The sequence below is a fragment of the Mesoplodon mirus genome (genome assembly GCF_964341445.2).
Source record: "Mesoplodon mirus genome assembly, chromosome: 1".
NCBI lineage: Eukaryota > Metazoa > Chordata > Mammalia > Artiodactyla > Ziphiidae > Mesoplodon > Mesoplodon mirus.
In genome coordinates this window covers 43,094,906-43,121,135 of record NC_138976.1, presented here as the reverse complement: position 1 = coordinate 43,121,135, position 26,230 = coordinate 43,094,906, and the positions used below count along the sequence as shown (strand labels likewise).

At 32.2% G+C, this 26,230-nt stretch overlaps 1 protein-coding gene across 3 annotated transcripts in view; it reads right to left on the bottom strand.

Moving 5' to 3' along the window:
* Positions 1 to 26,230, bottom strand: part of AGTPBP1 (ATP/GTP binding carboxypeptidase 1) — a 188,978-nt gene that overhangs the window by 20,075 nt on the left and 142,673 nt on the right. For all 3 annotated transcript variants that reach the window (XM_082613851.1, XM_082613852.1, XM_082613853.1), the window contains 8 exons: positions 24,486 to 24,573; positions 20,901 to 21,045; positions 18,103 to 18,256; positions 16,886 to 17,066; positions 15,498 to 15,627; positions 14,324 to 14,455; positions 8,837 to 9,013; positions 4,720 to 4,880 (listed from right to left, as the gene is read on the bottom strand). In XM_082613851.1, the coding sequence (XP_082469977.1) occupies positions 4,720 to 4,880; positions 8,837 to 9,013; positions 14,324 to 14,455; positions 15,498 to 15,627; positions 16,886 to 17,066; positions 18,103 to 18,256; positions 20,901 to 21,045; positions 24,486 to 24,573 (1,168 nt within the window). The remainder of the gene's footprint in view (positions 1 to 4,719; positions 4,881 to 8,836; positions 9,014 to 14,323; positions 14,456 to 15,497; positions 15,628 to 16,885; positions 17,067 to 18,102; positions 18,257 to 20,900; positions 21,046 to 24,485; positions 24,574 to 26,230) is intronic.

Genomic DNA, 26,230 nt, shown 5'->3' with positions numbered 1-26,230 from the left:
AGTAAGCTCCTCATGTGGCACAGCAAGGAGTTCAATGAAGTTGTTCCTTTGCAGATCTAGCTTGAAATAAAGATACTGTACTACTGTACTCTATACAGTACTATACAGTAAAGTACACAAAAGCACAACCACTTGTAAAGGATGCACGCAGATGACAATGTACACCAGACACATGAACTAGCTTACATGATTGGACATGTGAACACACGTTTCCATCTTTGAAAGTTTGCAACTTGAAGGTTCATGTATAGGGGACTTACTGTACAGAAAATTATCAAATCACAGAGGAAGAGAGCAAGAGAGGAAGTAAGAAACAAAGGAATTACAAAATAACCAGAAAACAATTAAAATGACAACAGTAGGCCCACACTTATCAATGATTACTTTAAATGTAAATGGACTAAATTCTCCAATCAAAAAATGGAGTGGCTGAATAAATAATAAAAGAGACCCAACTATATGTTGCCTACAAGAGACACCTCAGTTTCTCAGTTTTAAGGACACACATCAACTGAAAATGAAGTGATGAAAAAATAAATTCAATGCAAATAGAAACCAGAAGAAAGCAGGGGTAGCTAAACTTATACCAGAAATAAAAGACTTTAAACCAAAGACCAACAAGAGAAAATAATAAGGTCAGTATATAATAATAAAAGGACTGGACTTCCCTGGTGGCGCAGTGGTTCAGAATCCGCCTGCCAATGCAGGGGACACAGGTTTGAGCCCTGGTCCGGGAAGACCCCACATGCCATGGAGCCACTAAGCCCATGCACCACAACTACTGAGTCTGTGCTCTAGAGCCTGCGAGCCACAACTACTGAGCCCATGTGCCACAACTACAGAAGCCCATGCGCCTAGAGCCCATGCTCCACAACAAAGAGAAGCCACCACAATAAGAAGCCAGTGCACTGCATGAAGAGTAGCCCCTGCTTGCCACAACTAGAAAGGAAACCGCGCGCAGCAACGAAGACCCAATGCAGCCAAAAATAAATAAACAAATTAATTAATTTTTTAAAAAAATAATAAAAGGATCAATTCATCAGGAGAATATAACAATTGTAAATATTTATGCACCCAACATAGGAGCACCTAAATATATAAAGCAAATATTAACAGATCTGAAGGAGGGAACAGACAGCAATATAAGAATAGCAATGAACTTCAAACACCCACTTTCAACAATGGATAGATCATCCAAGACAGAAAATGAGTCTAACAAAAACCACTGGAATTAAACTACACATTAGACCAGACGGACCTAACAGATATATAAAACATTCTATCCAACAGCAAAAGAGTACATAAACACACATGGAACATTACCCAGGGTAAATCATATCTTAGGCTACAAACAAGTCTTAATAAAGTTAAGAAGACTGAAATCATATTAAGCCCAACCACAATATAAAACTAGAAATTGATTGGGAATCCCCTGGTGGTCCAGTGATTAGGACTCCGTGCCCTCACTGCTGAGGGCCTGGGTTCAATCCCTGGTCAGGGAACTAAGATTCCACAAGCCGTGTGGTGTGGCAAAAAAAAAAGAAAAAGAAAAAGAAAAAGAAAGAAAGAAAGAAAGAAAGAAAGAAAGAAAGAAAGAAAGAAAGAAAGAAAGAAAAGAAAAGAAAAGAAAACTAGAAATCAATTAGGAAAACTGGAAAATTCACAAGTACGTGGAGATTACATATGTTCTTGAACAACCAATGAGTGAAAGAGAAATCAAATAATATCTTGAGAGAACTAAAAATGGAAACACAACATACCAAAACTGATAATATGCAGCAAAAGCAGTTCTAAGAGGGAAGTTTATAACAGTAAATACCTGAGAAAAGAAAGATCTCAAATAAACAACATAATTTTACACCTCAAGGAACTAGGAAAATAAGAACAAACTAAGCCTAGAGTTAGCAGAAGGTAGAAAATAACAAAGATCAAAGAGACATAAATGAAATAGAGACTAAAAAGAAAAAAAATCAATAAAATTAAGAGCTAATTTTTTAAAAGATAGAATAGACAAACAGTGAGACTTTCCAAAAAAAAGAGAGAAATTATAAATGAAAAAGGAGACATCACATCAGATACCTCAAAAATACAAAGGATCATAAGAGACCACTATGAACAATTATACACCAACAAATTGGACAACCTAGAAGAAATGGAAAAAATTCCTAGAAACATACAAGCTACTAAGACTGAATCATGAAGAAATTAACAGAAAATCCAAACAGACCAATTACTTGTGAGGAAACTGAATCAATACTCAAAAACCTTCCAAGATAACCCCAAGACTAGATGGCTTCAATGATGAATTCTACCAAACATTTAAGCAAGAAATAATAGCAATTATTTTCAAACTTTTCCCAAATTAAAAGAGGAGGGAACAATTCCAAATTCATTTTACAAGGTCAGCATTACCCTGATACCAAAGTCAGAGAAGAAATTTTAAAAACAAGAAAATTATTGGCCAAAATCCCTCATGAACTTAGATGCAAAAATCCTCAATAAAATGTATTAGGAAATCATATTCAACAATACACTAAAAGAATCATACCTAAACCATGATCACCTTGCACCCTGAGATGCAAGGATGGTTCAACATATGCAAATCCATCAATGTGATACACCACATTAACAAAATGAAGGATAAAAATCATATAATCATCTCAATAGATGCAGAAAAGCATTTGACAAAATTCACCATCCATTCATGATAAAACTCAACAAACCAGCATAATAAAGGCAATATATGACAAGCCCACAGCTAATGTCATACTCACGATGAAATACCAAAAGCTCTTCCTCTAAGATAAGGAACAAAACAAGGATGCCCACTGTCACCACTTTTATTCAACACAGTACTGGCTTGAGCAATTAGGCAAGAAAGAGAAATAAAACGCATCCAAATCAGCAAGGAAAAAGTAAATTTTCTCTATTTGCAGTAGACAAGATATCACATAGAATCCCTAAAAACAGCACAACGTTAGAAGTAATAAATGATTTCAGTAAAGCTGCAGTATACAAAATCAATATACAAAAACCAGCTGCATTTCTATACACTAACAATGAAACATCAGAAACAGAAATCAAGAAAACAAACTTACTATAGCATCAAAAATAATCGTTAGGAATAAATTAACCAAGAAGGTGGAAGATCTGTACACTGAAAACTGTTAAGACACTCTTATGTTCAAAGCAGTATTATTCACATAGTCAAAGTATGAAAACAATCTAACTGTCCATTGATGGATGAATGGATAAAGAAAATGTGGTATATAGATATACAATGGAATATTCAGTCTTAAAAAAAAAGAAGGAAATCCTGTCATATGCTACAGCATGGATGAAACTGGAGGGCATTATGCTAAGTGAAATAAGCCAGACAAAGACAAATACTGCATGGTGTCACTTACATATGAAATGTTAAAAAAAAAAAAAAAGAATTGGAACAACTCAGAAACAGAGAGTAGGAAAGTGGTTGCCAGGGGATATGGGGCAGGCAGAGGACGCAATAGGGAGAGGTTAGTAAGAGTGATACAAACTTTCAGGTGTTGAGATGAATAAGGTCTGCGGAAGTAATGTATAACATGGTGACTATACTAGATAACACTGGATTGTATAATTGAAATTTGCTTGGAGAGCAAAACTGAAAAATATTCCCTCACACCCAGACACAAAGGTAAACATGTGATGTGATGGATGGGTATGTTAATAACTCAATGGGGTAAATCCTTTCACAATGTATACATATACCAAATCATCACAGTGTACACTTTAAATATCTTACCATTTTATTTGTGAATTTTACCTCAAAAAGATGGGGGGGGGAAGAATACATGAAATAACTTAAAAGTAGGCTTCTAAACATCAATGAGAACTTTATTTATACTTATTTACACATAAATATATTTATATTTATTTCCATTATTGTTTAGCAAGTGTTTTGAAATATAGAGAATGCAGAGGATCACTGCCTCAATTATCACATTATATAAGAATCAAGTTCTAATTAATGTTTTACTACACTTAAAACTACTAAATTGATATATATATATATATATATATATAACATAGCTTGGCAATAAATTAACAAATCTGATGTCAATGTCCAACAATAAAAATCATGTAGGTTCTATAAAATGGGACTATTCCTACCCATGTGTATCAAACTATAAAATGCTAAACTCTGGTACTATGATTAAGAATTGTGATACTAAATTATCTCTGAGCCAATAACTGATCAAATTTTACATACACTGAATTTTAGGAGCAAAAGTTTACCTACTCAGAAGGATACTACTTGGCAGATGTAGTTATATTTTCAGAGGGATATTAAATTAGCTGTTTCTAGTAGATGTAACCAGAAGGTGACTGGAAAGCCATCTGATATTTGTAGATTATCAACAAAATAAAATTTCTTTTGAACTATGAATCTTGGCTCCAAGCCTTCTTAATTTACATATTATCTAAGTAACGTTTTCCACACTGCTTATTTTTAAGTTAAAACTAAATCATTAAGATCACTAAAACAGCATCCCAAATATAAGGATATTTCATTAGAATTTTATCCAAATACCAATGTTAAAAGAAGCAAGACTTATGTATATTAATTCTAAAAATGCTCCTGGCTGTCAAAATCTCTGAGCCTTTCCTCTGCGTAACTAATTTAATGAAGTTTAACAGTATACTACCATATAACAAAAGAATAAAACAAGTATGTCTTACCTAGTTACTTTGCAGCTCGATTCAATCAAGTCATTTTCAAAGTCAAGCAGACAAGAAGGTAGATTATATTCCAGTGGGGATGTCAGTCTTTTCAAACGCAATAGACCAACACAAAATTTTGCTCCCATCTCTTCCAATTCTCGAGTACCAATCTGTAAACCCTAAAAATAAAGAAATAATAAACATGTAACTAGGACATTTGCTATCCTCTGGCTATATCTCATTAAAATTACATAAAAGGAATTTGTAACTATATTAATAAAATAAAAGCCTGGCACTTTGTATGAACCTAGGACTCAAAAGCACAGTGTCTTAACAACATAAGATTATTTTAAATCACAAAGGAAACTGTCTTAAGAAACCATTTATAAAATGTCTATGCTCATTCACTGCGTGCAAACTATTTTCACCAACACACTGGGGAGGAAAAAACAGATAAACATCTTGTGGTTAAGTTATTCTTGGAGTTCATGGGTGAAATTATATTTTTACAAGATCTTGCTAGTACTTCTTGTAATCTACTACTTGTATGCCAATGTTGAAATATTATAGTGCTACAATCAAGGCTCCAATTTGTATACTTGAACATTACTTTATACATACTTTTCCTGAATGATAAAAAGAAATTGCTGAGTAAAAAACAAACAAAAGAAAGGTAACTATGTCAAAAAATAATCAGACGAATCTAAGCTAATGAGGCAGCAGTAAAATAAGTTTTTATGTTCCATGTTAGTTAAGAATGCCCATTTCAAAGCTGGTCTACTAATGCAAAAGCAAAATTTTACCACAACCCTTTTTTAACCAATAGTTTCTCAATAAACAATATATAAGGTTTACCAAAAGTTAAACATTACCAAATAAAAGGATAGAAATGGACTGTAAATCAAGACGTTACTTATCATTTAATTTTCAGATAAAAATGAATCTCTAAAATAAATGCAATCCTTACACCAACAAAGGTTGCAGGCATAGATGAGAGCAGACTAGACTTTCAATGACCAGACTAAAAGCACACAGTAACTGAAGAGATAAATCATAAAAACTGTTATTTACTCTACGTAACACATGCCTTCATAATAATGATTGACTGATTGTTTAAATAGTTTGGCCATCTCCAAATATTCTAAGAAATGTGACCTAACTGACTTAGAAAATGCATTTGCCTTCTTAATCTAAAAGCTTTAGAAAGGCTATGCCTATTTCTGAATTAGCTCATCAAAAATAAAAATAAAGAATATTTAAAGCCTAAAATTCAGTAATATAAGAACATTCTTGAGGGTGAAGAGATTTGTTTCTTAAAATATTATTAGACTTACACAACTTATTAGCTAATATTAACAAGTTTGAAAAGTATACATTATGTGTAGGGGGGAGGGTGGGGGTATACGGGAATTCTGTAGTTACCACTCAATTTTTCTGTGAATCTAAAACTGCTCTTTAAAAAGTTTATTGGGACTTCCCTGGTGGCGCAGTGGTTAAGAATCCGCCTGTCAACGCATGGGACACGGGTTCGAGCCCTGGTCCGGGGGGATTCCACATGCCGTGGAGCAACTAAGCCCATGCGCCACAACTACTGAAGCCCGCATGCCACAACTACTGAAGCCCACAGGCCTACAGCTCGTTTTCCACAGCAAGAGAAGCCACCGCAATGAGAAGCCCGTGCACTGCTATGAAAAGTAGCCCCCGCTTGCCACAGCTAGAGAAAGCCCGGGTGCAGCAATCAAGACCCAACGCAGCCAAAAATAATAAATAAACTTATTTTTTAAAGTTTATTAATTAAAAAAAACTTTTAAAAAGTATATGTTAGGATCAAAGCACTGAATTTTAGATGTACAAAACTTAGCTTATTAGTAGCAGTAATAGGAGTTTTAAATCAATGTAACTATCAATGGAAATCACGTAAAGTATATATATTTCAATGTAAATCGTATAAAAGAGAAATGACTGTATATTAGGTATCTATTTTATTTAAAAAATTTTATAAAGTAATTTTTAGAAAACTCGTCTAATGTTTTATGTTTCAAAATATATTTTAGCAATTTTTTAAACGTGGTTTTTTCAATGACTAAATAAATTTATCAAAACACAAAAAGAACACTTAAAAAAATCCAATGAAAGTCTATCAGTAGAATCCAAATATAGTAAGAAAGTGCTACTATTATTATGCAACAGATGATTTCAAGGGGCATGCAAGTCTCAGCTTTCCTGACTTCTTCTCTCCCTACTCCCAGAGACTAGTTTCACAGACACTGACACTTTAATTTACCTTCTCCAGCCAGACTGCATCTCTTTAAGAACAAATAATTTATAGTCTATTTCCCTAAATCATATGAACTACCTATGGTCCTTTACAAAAATGACTGTCAAGTTTTTTCCATCCCACACACTTACAGTCCACTAAAGCAATGATTAGGAGGCAGGGTCTGTGGGCTGGAGTGCTCATGCTCCTCTCTTACCACAATCGTGCCTTTGGTAATCTAGAAGACACTGTTTTACAATATTTGAAGAGATTTCAAAGGATAGCACATTTTAGAAGAATAGTATACTGTGGTCAACCTAAATCTTAGGGAAGAGTCATTCTACAGAAAGTACTGAAATTTCACTAAGTTCTACCCATCTAGGCCCCCAAAGTTTGAATGCCAGTTGCAAAATCTATACAATTTTCTTCTAGTTTGTTACAGACTGGAAAAATCATTTAAGCTCGCCACTTGAACATTTTGGCATCAATCATAATATGTTTACATTTTTAATACTAAGCAATTGGAAGATTTTTAACTCTTTCTAAACATAAAGTTATAATCACTTTTATGTGACGTATATGAAAATCACTATGAATTCAGATTCCTTTTGCCCATGTCAAAAAAACAAAACACAACAAAACAGAATGAGTGGAATAGTTAGCATCATGACACCTGAAAAGCTTTTTGTGGCAAGGTAAGAAAAATAAATATCCGGGTTTACAGTTGCTTACCTAAGGTCCAATTCATTGCCTTTTAAGTTCTCAATCTTTTGTGGTACATACATGCAATGGAATATTACTCAGCAATAAAAAAGGAACGAAATAATACCACGTGTAGCAACATGGATGGACCTAGAGATTGTAATACTGAGTGAAGTAAGTCAGACTGAGAAGAACAAATATTGTATGATATCACTTATACGTGGAATCTAAAAAAATGGTACAAATGAACTTATCTACAAAACAGAAATAGAGTCACAGATGTAGAAAACAATCTTATGGTTACCAGCAGGGAAACGCGAGAAGGGATAAATTGGGAGATTGGGATTGACATATACACACTACTATATATAAAATAGATTAACTAATAAGGAACTACTGTATAGCACAGGAAACTCTACACAGTACTCTGTAATGACCTATATGGGAAAAGAATCTAAAAAAGAGTTTATATATGTATATGTATAACTGATTCACTTTGCTGTACACCTGCAAGTAACAAAACATTGTAAATCAACTATACTCCAATAAAAAAAATTTTTTTTAAGTTCTCAAACTTTAAAATTAAAAAATTCAAAGTCACCTAACATTTAATTACTCTTAGATTTCAAAAGTAAAGTCTGAACTCATTGTTTCCCATAAAAGCCTATGGTACCATAGGAGGAGGAGAAGAGGAGTCTTAGTAAAGAAAAAAAAATTAGTAAAGGAATATGCATTTAAAAGTCACATACACACAAAATCTAAATTTAAAAAACTTAGTGTAATGTGTTTATTTCTAAATGCATAAAAATATATTTACAACCAATAAATTAAAATGATAGAACATTTTATTAATAATGTACTACTTGCACAGCTCATTAAAAATTACTAACCGTTATTTAAATGTGTATTACAATATGCTTTCTTAAAAATTATGACTGTAAGTAGACTCAACCAAGATTTCATAAGGATCCAAAGCAAGCTATTTAGTTCAGAGAAGTAAAAAAAACAACCAAAACAAAAACTGTTCTCAAGATCGCATATAATTCAATTCCATTATTGCAAGTTACATTTAGCTCAGCATAACAAACATATCATTTAATACATACTTGAAAACTACTAGAGCATATATGGAAGACTTGAAATATTTTTATGGCTGGAAGTCCTGAGATGTTTTACCTTATATTTTCCCTGATCACAGCCACACAAAGTACTCTCCATGGTATAGCTTCTTTGTACTCCTATCTCTCTCCAAACTACAACACGTGCTGTAGATTCTTTAGATTTTTCTACTACGAAGCTACAGCTGCTCATGCAAAATGCTGGGGCAATATGGCTCAGAATCTTAGGCAAAGTCTGCAAAGATAAGAATGATAAAATATTTCAAGAGCTTTCTTTTTTTGTCATTTAAAATTATTTTAATTTCTAAATTTTGAAAAAAATTTATGAAAGCATAGTCATTAGAGCAGTCATGTGGATCTTCTTCCTATATCCCTTGCTATTCAAAACACTGAAAGAATCCTCTTACTAAATTAGACTTTTCTGCTTTCCTAGACAAATATTAATCAGAAAATAGAATGAACGAAAGGATAACATTCATAGTAGCAACCAATAAGTGGAATAAAACCATGTAAAAAAAACATGTTTTAAAATACGAAAACATATTTCAAAAACTGAAGAAACTTTAGTCATGAAGATGGCTTGACTAAGAGATTTAACACTGTAAACGTCAATCACCCCTAAATGAAACAATAAAGCTAAAACAGTCACAGTCGAAATGCCCACAAAATTTTTGCAACTTAAAATTATTCTCAGGTTCATGTGAAAATGAAATATAGCTGTATACCTTGGGGAATTCTGAAAGAAAAGGCTACAACTAGAGAAATAATCTGACAGATAATTACATATCTAGCATTAGTTAAAAGATGATACTGGTATAGGAATAGATGCATCTTTAGAAAGAGAGTTCAGAATTAGAACCAAAGGTATTTGTTAAAATTAGTATTATTATTAGTGAGGAACATTGATCATTCATGAAAAGCTAACACAACTGGTCAGCCACTGAGAAAAACCAGCTGAAGTCACTCTCCATTGAACTAACTCTAATTAGATTGTGAATTTAAATTTTAATAAGTTAAAATTTTAAATGAAACTACAAACAGTAAACATAGAACTCTACTTTTAAAATCTTAGAATGAGAAGTCTTTCTAAGCCTCAAAACCCAGAAGCTACTTAAAAAAAAATCAACAAATATGATAAAAGTTTTAAATCACTACACATCATAAACAAAAAATTTTAATATAAAGAGTATACTTATAAAGTTATTTTAAAAACAATATTAGATACTTGTACAAAAGCAGAGAATATGAGAAAAGGCTATTTTTTAAAAAGAGAGATCATAATTGGCCAAACAGAAAAAGATACTTGACCTCATATATTATAATTACAGATACACAAACTAAAACCATCAGATATTTTTTTCACCTGGCAAAGATGATAGTAAGATGTTTGGAGAAACAGCACTATCATTCACTGGGAAGTATCAATTTGTACAATCCTTATGAAAAACAATTTGGCAATATTAATGAAGTGACCACCACCAAGGGACAGTGAATAAATACATTTTGGTATAGCCATACAATAATAACAAAAATACACAATGAAAATCTTGTGTGGCTATCAAAAATATTAAGACAGATCTAGATATGAGGACCTAGAAAGATGGCCAACAAACACGTGAAAAAAAAGTTGCTGTGGAGCGTTAAAAAAAAAACACAAAAACTTGATATACTATGTTTATATACATCTATGAATGCATGTGCTTAGAGGTAAATCTCACAATACACATGGTGAAAGTGATGAATTAGTGATTAATTGAGAGAAAATGACTTTCACTCACTACATTTCTGGAGTGTTTCCATTTTTTAACATAACTCTAATCATTTTATTTGAGAAAGGGGAAGAAGAGAGAGGACACCAAAAAGAAAATGTGCTTTGAAGTTTTGCTAAGGGTAGTGGTATGTTACTGAAACTTTTTTTTGGAAAATAACCTGGGGTGCTTGTTTAGGCGTAAATATAGTAAGAGAGACACTGTGACAAAATGAAAAGCACACAGTACATAAAACAATAGATCTCCCTTCAGTCCTAGGCAGACCTCAAAACACACCCATACATGTGGAAACAAAGTCTGTAACAGATGGCTTTATAAAATTGGCAGAGGAAGGAGGTGCTGTTTAATAAATGGTGCTGAGACAACTGGTTATACATGGGGAAACTAAAATTAGACCCCCACACTTCATACAAAAATAAATTCCAAATCGATTAAAAATCTAAATGTGAGAAGCATTTTTAGAGGAAAAGCTTTCAGTTTTTCAAACTTGAGTATGATATTAACTGTGGGTTTGTCATAAACGGCCTTCATTATGTTGAGATATGTTCCCTCTACACCAACTTTGATGAGAGTTTTTAACATGAATGGATGAATTCTGTCAAATGCTTTTTCTGCATCTATTGAGATGATCATGTGATTTTTATCCTTCCTTTTGTTAATGAGGCATATTACAATGACTGTTTTGTGAATATGAACCATTCTTGCATCTTTAGAATAAATCCAACTTGATCATGGTGCATGATCCTTTTTATATATTGTTGGATTCAGTTTGCTAATATTTTGTTGAGGATTTTTGCATCTATATTCATCATAGATACTGGCCTGTAATCTTTTTTGTAGTGTCTTTGGTTTTGGTTATCAGGGTAATGTTGGCCTTGTAGAATGAATTTGGGAGTGTTCCCTCATTTTCAATTTTTTGGAGTAGTTTGAGAAGGATAGGTATTAGCTCTTCTTTACATGTTTGGTAGAATTCCCCTTTGAAGCTGTTGGATCCTGGACTTTTGTTTGCTAGGAGTTATTTTATTACTGATTCAATTTCACTACTAGTGATCAGTCTGTTCAGGTTATCTATTGCTTTGGCCAAAAAGTTCCTTTGGTTTTTAAGTAAAAATAAAAGACACATTTTTCATTTTCACCAAGAACTTTATTGAACAACGTATTCACCCTCTGGTTCCACTACCTTCTGCCATTTTTCAGGCAACTTCATAATTCCATCTTCCCAAAGCTTTTTATCTTTTTGAGCAAAGAACTGTTCCAGATGCCTTTTATAGTTTTGGAAGACTGTAGATTTCTAGGAATTTATCCATTCCTTCCAGATCATACAATTTGTTGGCATAAAACTGTTCATAGTATTCTCTTATGTTTTTTGTATCTCTGTGATACTGGTTGTAATTTCTCCTCTTTCATTTATTTTGTTTATTTGGGACCTCTCTCCTTTTCTTAATGAGCCTGGCTAAAGGCTTATTAATTTTGTTCATCTTTTCAAAAAAAAAAAAAACATTGATTTTTTTCTATTTTTTGGGGGGGGCTGTCTCAATTTTATTTCCACTCTGATCTTTATTATTTCCTTCCTTTTGCTGACTTTGAGCTTTGTTTGTTCTTCCTTTTCTAATTACTTTGGATGATAGGTTAGGTTGTTTACTTGGGATTTTTCTTGTACAGGATACAAGATTAAAATACAGAAATCTGTTGCTTTTTTATATACACTGATAATGAACTATCTTTAGTTCAGGAATCCAAAACTAATTCCATTTAAAACTGCATCAAAAAGAATAAAATACATAGGAATAAACTGAAAGACCTATACTCTGACAATTATATAACACTGATGAAGGAAATTGAAGATGATACAAAGAAATGGAAAGATAACCCTGTTCATGTACTGGAAGAATTAATACTGTTGAAATGTTCATACTACTCAAAGCAATCTACAAAATTAATGCAATCGCTATCAAAATATCTAGAATACCCAGGACATTTCTCAGAGAAGTACAACAAATAATCCTAAAATTTATATGGAACCACAACAGACTATAAAGCAATCTGGAGGAAAAAAAAACAAAACAAAGCTGGAGGTAACACTGACTTCCTGACTTCAGACTATACTACAAAGCTACAGTAATCAAAACAGGAATGTACTGGCACACACACTAAAAAACCCTGACATATCGAGCAATGGAATAGAGAGCCCAGAAATAAATGCACTAACATATGGTCAATTAATCTATGACAAAGGAGGCAAAAATATAAAATAGGGAAAAGACAGTCTCTTCAATAAGTGGTGGTGGGAAAACCGGACAGCTACATGTAAAAGAGTGAAATTAGAAACATTTTCCATACCATATGCAAAAGTAAACTCAAAATGAATTAAAGACCTAAATGTAAGGCTGGAAACCATAAAACTCACAGAAGAAAATATAGGCAGAACACTCTTTCATGTAAGTTACAGCAATATTTTTTTGATCTGTCTCCTCAGGTAAAGGAAAAAAACCAAAAGTAAATAGCTAGGACCTAATTAAATTTAAAAGCTTTTGCACATCAAAGGAAACAACTGACAAAATGAAAAGACAACCTACGTAAAGGGAGAACCTATCTGCAAATGATATGACTGAAAGAGGTTAATATCTAAAATATATAAACAGCTCATACAACTCAACATCAAAAAAACCCCCAAACCACCCAATTAAAAAATGGGCAGAAGAACTGAATAGATATTTTTCCAAAGGAGACATACAGTTGGCCAATAGGCACATGAAAAGATGCTCAACATCACTAATTATTAGAGAAATGCAAATCAAAACCACAATGAGGTATCACTTCACATTGGTCATAATGGCCATCATCAAAAAGTCTACAAATAATAAATGCTGGAGAGGGTGTGGAGAAAAGGGAACCCTCCTACACTGTTGGTGGGAATGTAAATTGGTACAACCATTATGGAGAACAGTATAGAGGTTCCTTAAAAAACTAAAAATAAAGCTACCATATGATCCAGCAATCCCACTCCTGAGCACATATCCAGAAAAGACAAAAAACTCTAATTCAAGATGATACATGCACCTCAATGTCCACAGCAGCACTATTTACAATAGCCAAGACATGGAAGCAACCTAAGTATCCACCAACAGATGAATGGATAAAGAAGATGTGGTGTATATTATACAATGGAATACTCTCAGCCATAAAAAAGAATGAAATTTTGCCATTTGAAACATCATGAATAGATCTGGAGGGTATTATGCTTAGTGAAATAAGTCAGACAGAGAAAGACAAATACTGTATATTATCATTTATATATGGAACCTAAAAAAATAAAACAAATGTATATAACAAAAGAGAAACAGACTCACAGGTATAAGGAACAAACTAGCCATTACCAGTAGGGAGAGGGATGGGGTAGTGGCAAGATAACAGTAGGCGATTAAGAGATACATACTATGTATAAAATAAACAATGCATGAACAATACAAGGATATACTGTACAGCACAGAAAATACAGCCAACATTCTATAATAACTTTAACTGGAGTATAATCTACAAAAATAGTGAATAACTACACTGTACACCTGTAACTAATGTAATATTGTAAATCAAGTCTACTTTAATTAAAAAAAGCAAAAAAAAATTAGAAGAAACATTTAAAACGAAAAATCTGAAACAAAATGGCAAAATGGTAACATTTACTGAATCTGAGTAGTTCCTGTATGTTAAATTATTCTCTGTAGTTTTATGCATGTTTGAAATTCAAAAATTCCTGCCTTATCTGTAATAATTACCCTGTATCCCCCATCTTCCACAACATCACATGAAGCTGCATTGTCATTCGTGTGCCACACTGTCTCTTTGATGCTGCAGCCATACATAAATACATTCTTCTTTCGGGAGTGGCCATGATAATCACAATAAACCTTGAAAAGATAATATATTTTAAAAATAAAATCCTTCAAATTCATATATTGCCAAGTAAAGGTAGCTAATATGAAGCCAATAAACAGTTCTGTGTTCCTTTGTCCTTTTATTGTAACTGCGCCACCATTTAACAAGTAGAATCAATAAAAGTAATAATACATATCTACTTCTGGAAAGGATCTATGATTAATCCTAGAATGGCTAAATCCTTTGCAGGTAGGTCCTGCATCAAGCCACGAGTTCCACTCTTTGTTTTGTATCTACTATTCATCACTTAAAAAATAATAAATTCAATTATAGGTCAATCTACAGCTGCACGCATCACTGACCCAACGGTTGTTAAAATATTTACCTAATTTAAGAGAACATAAAAAATGCTTTCATGAAAAACATTTTAAAAGGAGTATGGTTTCCCTTTAATTTTTAAGAGCATCATTTAAAAAATAGAAAATGGACAGATTTGCATGCCAATTTTGCCCCTCTGAAAAGTGTTCTATCTTTCCCAAAGGAAGATTAACTCATTTAAAGATTAAAATAATGGAAACATTCTAAACAAAAGCTGCTGAAAACAGAAGAAATACACATACACAGTTCAGGAGAGCATCCCACCATGCCTATATTACCTTTCCTATGTGTATAATCGAGACTTACCTGCTTTAGAATTAGCTAAAGAGCTCAGAAATAATTTTCTACTAGTTTGAGAACTTGGAAGATATCTATTGTACTTTTACCTTGATATTGTTCAAACAGTGATGTTAAATAGCTAAAACTTACAGCCAGGAGTTACCACTATTCATAAACAAAACAGAAAAGTAAAGGGCTCATGAGAATTATAAAAATTAAATCTAATGAAATAAGAATATGGATACATTGTATTAATTTGACAACATAATTAATACACAAGTGATAGATAACAAAGATGTTTTAAAGAAACTGCTTCTGAAATTAACACCCAGCTTTTATAACCAGAAAATAATCTACAAAATACTAACTTATAACAAAATCACCTCTTTGACTATACAAACAAATATTGCCACTTACCAGTGGTAAACGCTTCACTGCAGCCAGATATTGCAGCAGACCCTTGGCATGATAAATTGTAGGATGTAAATCTGGATTTGGACTTTGCCACTGTCTATTCAAATCCTCTCCACTTAAAGAACAGCGGTGACTACACATATGTAAACACAATGACAAACATTGGTACCAATAAACTCTTACATACACTTGATTTAATTTTATGATTCTATTCCACTAAATATTTCAAACAGGTATAAACGGTGTGCTCACCAGAATGCATATTATAGTCAGTAAGTAAACATTTATTTAGCATTTGCTATGTGCAAGATCTTGTGTTACATGCATTTAACTGTGGTAAGCTTGCAGTTTTATAAGTCAAAATTTTCAAGCTATAGGAAAAGTTCTCCATTCATGGTCATATTTTCCATTCTGACTACATAATAATCATTTCTTATGCTAACATTCTGTATTTTGATTGTATCAGTTATTATTGAAGGTGCTATCTGGGCCCTCCTTCTAAGAAAGATAAGTATTGTATATGAAAAGCACACATTCTTGCAAAAATTCAAATACATTTTCATTAATCATAGGTATTAAGTATTAAAGCCACTGAGCAAAAATTTAAGCAAATGGTCAGAAGGTGATAACAGAAATATAAACAGAATTCTAACTGGTCAATATGTTTTTGAATTAAAATTAGACATAAAATCTCATTTTAGTTCCATAATCATACTACCTAAAAAGAAATTATTCTATTTTTTTAATTCAAAAATTTCCTAAATATGAGAAATATTCATGGTTCTTTTATTGAATAAATAAATATGGTGTCCTCGACTTTGGAGATGCTCATGACAGTTAGACTAACTCCCCCCTTTCAGAGACCTTGGTCTAATTGACACAATAAATGAACTGTACCAACTATAAGCCACCTCCACTTAAAAAGTAACGTTCCAGTATTTCCTCTAAAGAATTCCTACTCATATCAAGAAGAGGTTAGCAAACGGAGCCAATATTCCATATTAGTGGAAAGAGATCCCAGAAGATTCTAAATCTTAAAACAACCTAAGATCATGCCATGTCAAATAAAAAGGACTATAAGACGATGTGCTAAAATCTTTTTCATATCCCAATACTGTGATTTTTCTAAAACAATTCAAGCAGACATACATCTTATAAAATCATATTCTCATGAATAGATACAGAATTTCTCAAAATATCATAGTACTAATAATATACAAATTATATTTTCACTTAAAAATTTATCAGATTAATTCTTCACTAAATTTTTTTTGTTCTAGAAAAATCACTAGGTTTGTTTTTGAAATTAATGTGGATGCTATTATTTCAACAAGTTTATACAGGACAGCCACAACAATCTATAATATTTCTATAACTATTGCTTAACTTACTTTCCATTGATGACACCATCTGGATTTAGCATAGGGACAATTTTAAAAATATAGGATTCTCGTAAGCTCTGAGCAGTAGGGTTATTACTCATGAGATACTCCAATGTTCCTTTCATTACCCAACTTGCATTAGTCTCTCCAGGATGCACCCGAGCAGATAAGAAAACGTAAGGGCGATTTCCTAAAGTAGACATAAAACCTCAAATTAAAATGAACGTCTACTAAAAGGCTGTATGATGTTTGACTTTGGGGCTCTGGAAATATTTCTACTCAATTGTGAATACTGATGTAAAGTCAAAGTATAACTCACTGCGCACCTATTATATACAAGCACTATACTAGGCCCGCTAGAGAAAACAGATATAAAACCCATATAAGTCATGTCTTATATGAACATAACACATTAAATAGTATTTGAGTCATTTATTTCACGATGATTAATCTAACACATAAAATTAATTTTTTAATATTATCTTGGTTTCATAAAGAACAAGTATCTGGGGAAAATAGATGAAATATAAATTTATTTTTCATAAAGTCATGGAAAAAAGAAGGAACATATAATCTTATTTCTGTTTTATAGTCACTATGATAAGCACAGAACAGTAGGTATATCTGCTCAGAGATTTACAAAGAAAAATATTTTTCACTATACATTTAGATATACAGGGCTACAAAATAACCATTCAGTTCATCTGCTCATATTTTCATGAATAGCAAGCTCTTTCTCTTTCCCGAAAATATTTTACCTTCTTAACAAAATTAGAACAGTTTTCTTATATGCATATATATTTTTTTACCATAGCTGTACATTTGAGGCAATTTAAAAACATAAATGGCAGGGAAAAACAAGTAGCTATTCAGTACTAGCATCAAAATACTTGATAGGTTTATGGTAGTTTTATTTATAAATAAAATTAATTGTAAAGTCTTAAACTGATGGTATAATTTGTTATACTATACTTTGGGTATGACTTCTAAGAATAAGAACTACAGAATATTAGTATCAAGAGACCTCAGAGGTCATCTCAGGCAGCTCCCTCATATGAGGAAACTGAGGCCCAGAAGTGGGCCCAAGCTAGGCAGTAACAGGACCCAGACTAGAACCCAAGACTTCTGATGCTTATTCCTAGTACTAATGCCCTTACAAAATAGTCATGAAGCAAAGAAAAATAAGTAAGAATGATTGGTATTGTGAGTGAAGAAGACAAACTTACTGAATTGACAGATATGTTCATAATAATTAGACTCTGGCATTGCTGTTATAGTCACCAAGGGACAGCTGTTTCCAGACAGGGTTTCACATAACACATCTTTTCGAAAATAGATTTGCTGAGGATTGTGTGCTGATTCCAATTTTTGAAGATGCATCTTAATAAAAATTTAAAAGCAAAGTATATAATCATTTAAAAACTCCCTATGATAAACAGAAATAAATGCATCCAGATCTTGAACATAACTAAAAGTGAATCAGATTCCTAATCCCTTCTCCAGGGATTAGGGTCCAGATGCAGTTAAATATCAGTATTTGGGAACTTGAGAAAGGGGATAGATACAGTTTGGATACCCTTAATAGTGTGATATAACCAGTGGGGTCAGCAGCAGCAGCCTGTAAATAAGCACATTAGTATTTCTGTAGCAAAGCATATGAAGAGTCACGCTAAGTAGAATCAATATTCTAAATAAGCTCACATCAATTCAGGCCAGGCTTTGCTGCCAAATGGGTTATGAAAATGCTTTTGGTTTTCAAAGGCTTCTGAATGTTGAAATTTTGTGACTATAGATCTGTTAATGGCAACCTAAAATATGGAGAATGAATATTATGCAGCACAAGTTTTTTAACAATCTTTCCTGATTTCAAGATTAATAAAGGCTCATCATAAAATGTCTGGAAGACACAGAAAGTACAAGAAAAAAATTTAAACACCCATAATTGCATCACCTAGATTACTACTAACAAATGCCAATATATATAAACAAAACTGTAATTACATGTAAGACTTTTTATAATCTGATTTTATCATTTAATAATTTATACATTCACATTAAGATATTCATAATTATAAATATTATGCCATATCATTAAACATGTTGAATATATGTCTTTTGAAAACACAAATTTTAATGGTTTTAGTATATGGTCACACCAAAAATAAATTGTTCAATCCCTTATTTTAAAGATACTTAGTTGGTTTCCAAACTTTTGCCTATGTTCATTCACATAATCATGATTTACCATGTGGTCACTATTTCTGGGCTAGAAACTGTGCCAGGCATTGGGGATATAACAATGAATAAATGGTCCCTACCCTAGAAAAAATATACAGTGCTATGAGAGCTTGAAATAAAGGGAAGGGAGCCTTGCAGAGTCTGGGCAGGGAGGAAAGGTCTTCTAAAAAAAAATTACATTTAAAGTGAGATCCAAAGGATGAGTGAAATGGATAGAAAGTGCACTGTAGGCAGAAGGAAAGCATACAGGAAGACCGTGAAATAAGAAAAAAGAAGGACATTTCAAAGAACTGAAGAAGATTCATTATAGCTAGACCAGAAAGAAAAGGGTAAGAAATCGAGAATTTAACACAGAAGAAAGGGCCTGGTAGACCAGTCCTTCCCAAAGCATAGTATTTGGTAATTAAGGTAACTAAGTGATATGTGGATAACCTTTAAAAAATTTTTAATAGATATGTATTTTACTGTGAATTAGAAAAAAAGTTTAGCACATTAAACCTGTAATTCCACATATATTAACTTAGGATGAGGATAATCTTTAAAGAGTGAATTACTTTAAAGTCTATTTAAAAATAAATATTAAGTAAGTAACAGTCCAAACAGTATGAATAAATGGCCAAAACTGTGCAAAATAGTGGAGAAATGACTGAATGAGCTATGGTAAGAATTTTAGACTTCATACAAATGGCAAGAGAAATCACTAAGGAATTTTAAGGAGCAGATTTATATGATTAGATTTGCCATCAAAGAGCCCTCTTGCTACAGTGTGATAAAACAGTGATGAAGAGGAAAGGGGATACAAGTGAATTTTGGGACACCAGTTAGAAAGAGATCGGCAAAAGTCCAGGTGAGAAACAATGGTAATGCATGGAAAAGGTCGTGGTAGTGGGACTGGAAGAAAGTAGGGGCATTTAAAATATATTAAAAAGGTAACATCAGTAAAGGACAGTAACAAATACCATGTAAATAACAACACTATATTTCTGATGCTATGTTATTCAGCACAGAAAGATATCAGTTTATACCTTTACTGTAGGTTGGAACCTTACTAAAATAAAGTGAGCCTCATTTAATGTTCTCGGCCTTGACATTTCTTCTGCTCTATGGACTATGTTTTTCTCTCATTTTCTCCTCTCTCATAATTTGGAATCTTGTTTCTAATCATTGTGTTCCAATTCCTTTCTGGGTAAATTGATCATACGAAGCTTCAAGATCCTTGATCATTAGGACAGACATTCTGTTCTGAGTGTAAATCTGCCACGGTAATTACTTGAATTTTTTGTTTTACAACGCAAATAATCAAAAAATCTCAAAAGAACCCACAAAACAACTCTTATACCCCATATTCTAAGCAATCTGGATCTAGGACTCCATATGAAGACTCCATATGACTCCATTAGAAGAAATGAATTCACAACAGAAAAACTTAAATTGCATATACATTTTCTACTATTACATTTTCTGTGAGATTCAATGCTTTTCTTTAAACAAGTAGAAATCTCACCTAGTTAAAATTTATAAATTGTGATTTGTAGATTTCTACCCAAAGTGGAAAGTAAAAATCATGTCATATTTCCATAGTATTTCTATTAAATAAAAATTAAGACTATATTCCCATTTTACTTTAATGATTTCAACAAATATTGTTATTATTTTCTAAAGTCATCAACCCTGAATCTTTTTCTTATCTTATTTAGATATTTAATTAAAGCAATTTTTCTTCAATTATCTGACACATACACATACAACACAATAATGGTCACAGTACAACTTAATGAGTTCTCACCTGTAAAGTTGAATACGTATATGGATAGTGATAAGCAAAATAGCACACATCATCTTTATGTGGAAAAATGACAGTGAATGTAATTGTATAGTAGGATTTTCCCTTTTGCCCACCTGCAGCAATTGAACTTCTTGAGAAGTGATTTCTGCAACAGAAATGCATTGTTTATTTCATCCACATAAAAATTCTGATTTTTCTTGCTATTTTAGTAAACAGAATTTCAGAAAAAAAAAAAGAAAAACCATGGCTTGTAAAAAAGTTTAACTTAAATCCTCTTAAAAATTAGACTTGGGGGACTTCCCTGGTGGGCTAGTGGTACAGAATCTGCCGTACAATGCAGGGGACACAGGTTTGATCCCTGGTCACGGAACTAAGATCCCACCTGCCGTGGGGCAACTAAGCCTGCACGTCATAACTACTGATCTCGCGTGCCTCAACTAGAGAGCCTGAGTACCGCAAACTAGAGCCCACGCACTCTGGAGCCCGCTTACCACAACTAGAAAGAAGCCTGCATGCCACAATGAAAGATCCCGCGTGCCGCAACTAAAACCTGATGCAGCCAAAAATACATTAAATTAATTAAATAAATAAATAATAAATAAATCTCTACAAAAAATCAGTATGTTGTTTAAAACAAAAATTAGACTTGGTACTAAAAAAGCAGTTAATTGTTATCAGCCAACATCATGACTTTCCACTTCTGGATTTACTAATTAAATAGAGCTACTACTCTATACATCAATAGAAGTTTTAGACCCCCATTCTTTGATAGCCATACACATTACTGGATCCAGGCAGTGATCACCAATGGCTGCTACAACCATTGGATGAAAGGCTGACGGATCAGACGACAATACCTGAATTCACTGATCAATTTTAAAATTACAAAAGAATAAATAACCAGAGATGATATGTTTCCTAATATGATGCAACAGGAATTCCCTGCACCATCTATGAAGTACTCTTGTCAAAAATGAAACCTGAAACTGATAAAGCTTCTACATCTAACTATGAGTTTATAGGAGATTGGTGAGATAGAAGAATTCATTAACACCACAGGGATGCAATCAGCAAAATCCAAAATATGGAAAATCCTGCATGACAAATGATCTAATTTCTTCAATAAATAAAGGAGAAAGTTAAAAACAGAGAAGAAGGAAGCCTATAAATTAAGAGACTTAAAGGACATACGTGTGATCCCTTGGTTGGTATGATTTAAACAAACCAACTATAAAGTAACATTTATGAGACAAGTAAGTCCAAACATTGACTGGATATTTTATCTTATTAAGGAATTTTCTTAGGTGTGACAACGGCCTTGTGGTTAGATTGTCTTAAATATGTATCTCAAAAAGACAAAGACCTTTGAAGCATTTATGGATAAAATATATCTGGAGAAAAATAAGGATAAAATATGTCTTAAAAAATTCAGTGTGGAGGTAGGGGTGAAAGTATAGCTAAAATGAAACCATGTGTTGATAATTGTTGAAACTCAGTGATGAATACATGGGGCCTCATTATTCTATTATCCACTTTTGTAAATGTTTGGAGATTTCCATAATAAAAAGTTTTTTAAACTACATATTACTTTCCAGACATTAAGTATCATTGAGATATGATGACCTAAAGATGCTTTGGTCTATCAACTTCATTTCTAAAATTCCAAATCACCTTGTATTATTTAAGCCATGAACTGAAGAAAAGCCAGGGCCTACAGATTACTTATTCATGCACACAGACATTCAAGGTAGATCACAACCTTAGAACTACCCTGGGATCAGACCTTCTAATATAATCTTATAAAAATCAAGCTTGCTATTAATGAAAATAAAAGAACACTGACGTAAAAGAATGATACAGTCTTCATTAACTTAGCCACTACATCTTGAATAGATACTCAATGACAAGGTGCTAAGAGTTGAGGAAAATGCAAAATAAGGCCCGGAAGTAGATCCTGCCAACTCTTTTACTCCAAAAGCTTAACATCTAATTGTGGAGGTATTTATGTCACCACATTACAGCTATATGGCATTTTATAGGTTATATTCACTCACATATTCGTGGAAAGTAGATTTATTCTCATTTTACAGATGAGACAAACAAGTATCAAAGGACAGTGCAAAAATAGTAGTTTTTAATCCCCACTATCTGGATTTCAGGCTTGAGAAAAGCAACTAGAACAGTGCTTGTTACATAGAAAGTGGTTAATAAATATCTGTTGAATTGGCCTGAATTCCAATTCCAAATCTGGAAGTAGCCAAAAGAAAAAATAAAAACTAAACAAACAAAAATCCTTGCCATCACCCTTTACATAAAAAAGAAAAACCACCTGAGATGCTATGACGATTCACTTTACAGTGTGAAAAAGAAAAGCATTCATTGATTGATGATTTCTATTGTGCAAAAGAAAAGCATGAAAGAAATACTTTTTGAAAAACATTGTTTCACCCTTTAACAATTTAAATCACTCTGCCAAAATCTAACCAAGCACTTCCCAGATAATCACTGCTCCACTCCAACTTATGAGAAAGAGATAAATGATAAAGTATATTTATATTAGGCTACCATTAAAAGAAATATGAAATTCATTCAGGTGAAGAAGAATTACATATAACCTTATGCTTCTTTCCCTCATTTATTTACTATTTATTTTGCTAATAAAATGGGGAAAACCCTACTGAGATTAATTCCAAGGAATGATTTCTTTCTTAGAAAGCAATAGCACTTACGATCTAGGTTTTTCCAAAATCCTATCAAAACCATTAAAAACAGTTTAATTTTAAAATTCTTCTTCTTCTAACAGATCAAACTAAAAGAAAAGGAACATTAGTGCTAGTTAAGCACAATATAAAATATAAAAAGTCAAAATCCACTAAACAGAAATGCCAGGATTAAAATTAATAACAGAGAAAAACAGGGATGTCAAGTGCATTCAATAGAGGATAGAAGTTATCTTGAAATGTATTACATGCAGAAACAGTAAAAATGGGAAGCAAGGCATATGATAATCCTAGATTACTTAGTCATGAATTGAAGAATAATCCAATTATTCCACTGAAGCAATAAATGATTTCTAGCACTTATTTTAACTTGATAAACAGATCACCTATTTGAAGTCAAAGTTGAATTGTGAAAGCAGAAGTAATGTAATTGTGGAATACATCTCCAAGTAAAATATTTTTGAAGTTAAAATGAGGTAAACATTTGTGTGCAGAAGAGAAAAGAATTACACTTAATATCACCAGAATAATAAAAAAAAACCACTGTAAATTATTTCCTAGAGTTTCTAATTTCAGTCTTACTCAATGAAGTTTCCAGAGTTTTAAAGCTAAAAAAGTTGAGAACACATCTAAGTGGGGGAGGCAAGATTTGGACCTAAGTCTGTTGTCTGTCTACAAAACACGTTTTATTTCCACTAAATATACCCCCACATGGATCTCAAATTTTTAAAAACTCTGTTGGAAGTAATTCTAAACCATATCACCAAATTCAAAGAACACAATAACTTTTTATCTTTGAACTTAAATAAGACGAATTAATATTTCCTTCTGTAAACTGATGTCCTATTATTGTCAGAATACTTACTTATAGTAACAAATGTCAGTCCCCACACGAATCCACCATGGTCTAGCATTTAACGCTTCCTGAACCGAATACATGAGTGGTTGCATACCTTTGACAGAGAGAAAAAAAAGAGAAAATTCTTTTCAGAATGTTTGAGTTAAAAATTAATCTTGCCATTGTAGAAAGCACCAAACATTCAGGAAAGCTAAAAGAAAATACATTTTGGTTTTTCAGTATGCATTTAAAAAATCTGAGATCTTTCTTTAAAATCTCCTAAATCAATCAATGATATGTTTTATTTCTAGTTTTAACTAAAATGGAGTTTCAACTTCAATGAGTGAAAAGTCATTAAACATTTTTCTATTATCTTTTCTATATTAGATCAATTATATACATTATAATGTATAATTATATATAATATATAAAAATTATATATATGTAATATATATTACACTAAAAATTATACATATATTCCTTATAACAAGTGAAAGAGACACAAATATATATTAAATTAAGTATGATCGCCCCTCTAACTCTCCATAGATTCCCATCTACACCAAGGTAAGGAAAACAATGCCACTAAAATGGCATGACTGTTTTCTTCCTCAGCCTTCTCCATACAAATAGGTGTTTATAGCATGGAGAAGGAGAGCGGGGATGAGGAGGAAGAGGGACTGTTAACAAAAACAGAATTAAATATATAGTATATTTTCTTAGGTAGTTTTAGAAATATAATTTCCACATGCACTTTAAAGTCATTTTAAAGGTTTCTAGGTTTCTAACAGGAATTAATGAAATTCATATGTTAATTTTGGAAAGGTTGACAATTTTTATTGAGATCTCGTTCAACTTTCATTTCTTTATTTTCTTGATACAGAACCATTATGTTAAACTTATCTCTGAGTATTTTTATTAGTCTTTAATAGTCTCTTGGGTTTTCTAGGCATGCAAATCATATCATTTGTAACAAAATATTTTATCTCCTTTTTTAGTATTTATAACAGTTACTTTATTTTTTACTTTTATTATATTTAGAGAAATGAAACAACCTCAAAAATGATTCTGAATATAGTGGTAAGAACAAAACTCTGTCTTCATAATTTTAATCAAAATACTTTGCCATTCAATGCTATTATTTGCCTCTTGTTTTTTAACAAATCAACTTTATCTTATTTAAATAATAGAAAGAGCTAACACTGAATAATTTCTATGTGCCAAATACTGCTCTAAGCATTTTTATATACATTGTCATTAAATCCTCACAACAACCCTCTGTGGTAGGTGCTATGATTATTCCTGTAACTGGAGCAGTTTCTCCCATAATTCTTATTACATTGAAGTGTTTTTAATTATTTCATCAAATGCCTTTTCAGCATCCAGTAACAGAATCACATGGCTTTTCTCCTTTAGTCTCTTGATGCAATAAATTGATAGATTTCCTATTGTAAACTATCCTTGCATTCCAAGAAAATGCTATTCTTTTACTGTTGTATGATTAAATTAGCTAAATCTCATTTAGAATTTCTATATTTAAACATTGGTCTTTAAAAAAAAACTACCTTTACCAAGCATTGGTATATTATTATACTAGCTTCAGAAAAACATAATAAAAAGCTGTCCATCACTTATTAGAATAAAAGTAAAATCTATTTTTTTAGAAGTAAATATAATTTAGCTGGAATATCATCCTGATATGGTGACTAATAAATACATTTTTTATTTCCTTTTCAACAGTTATAGTCTGTTCAGAATCTTTACTTTTTTCA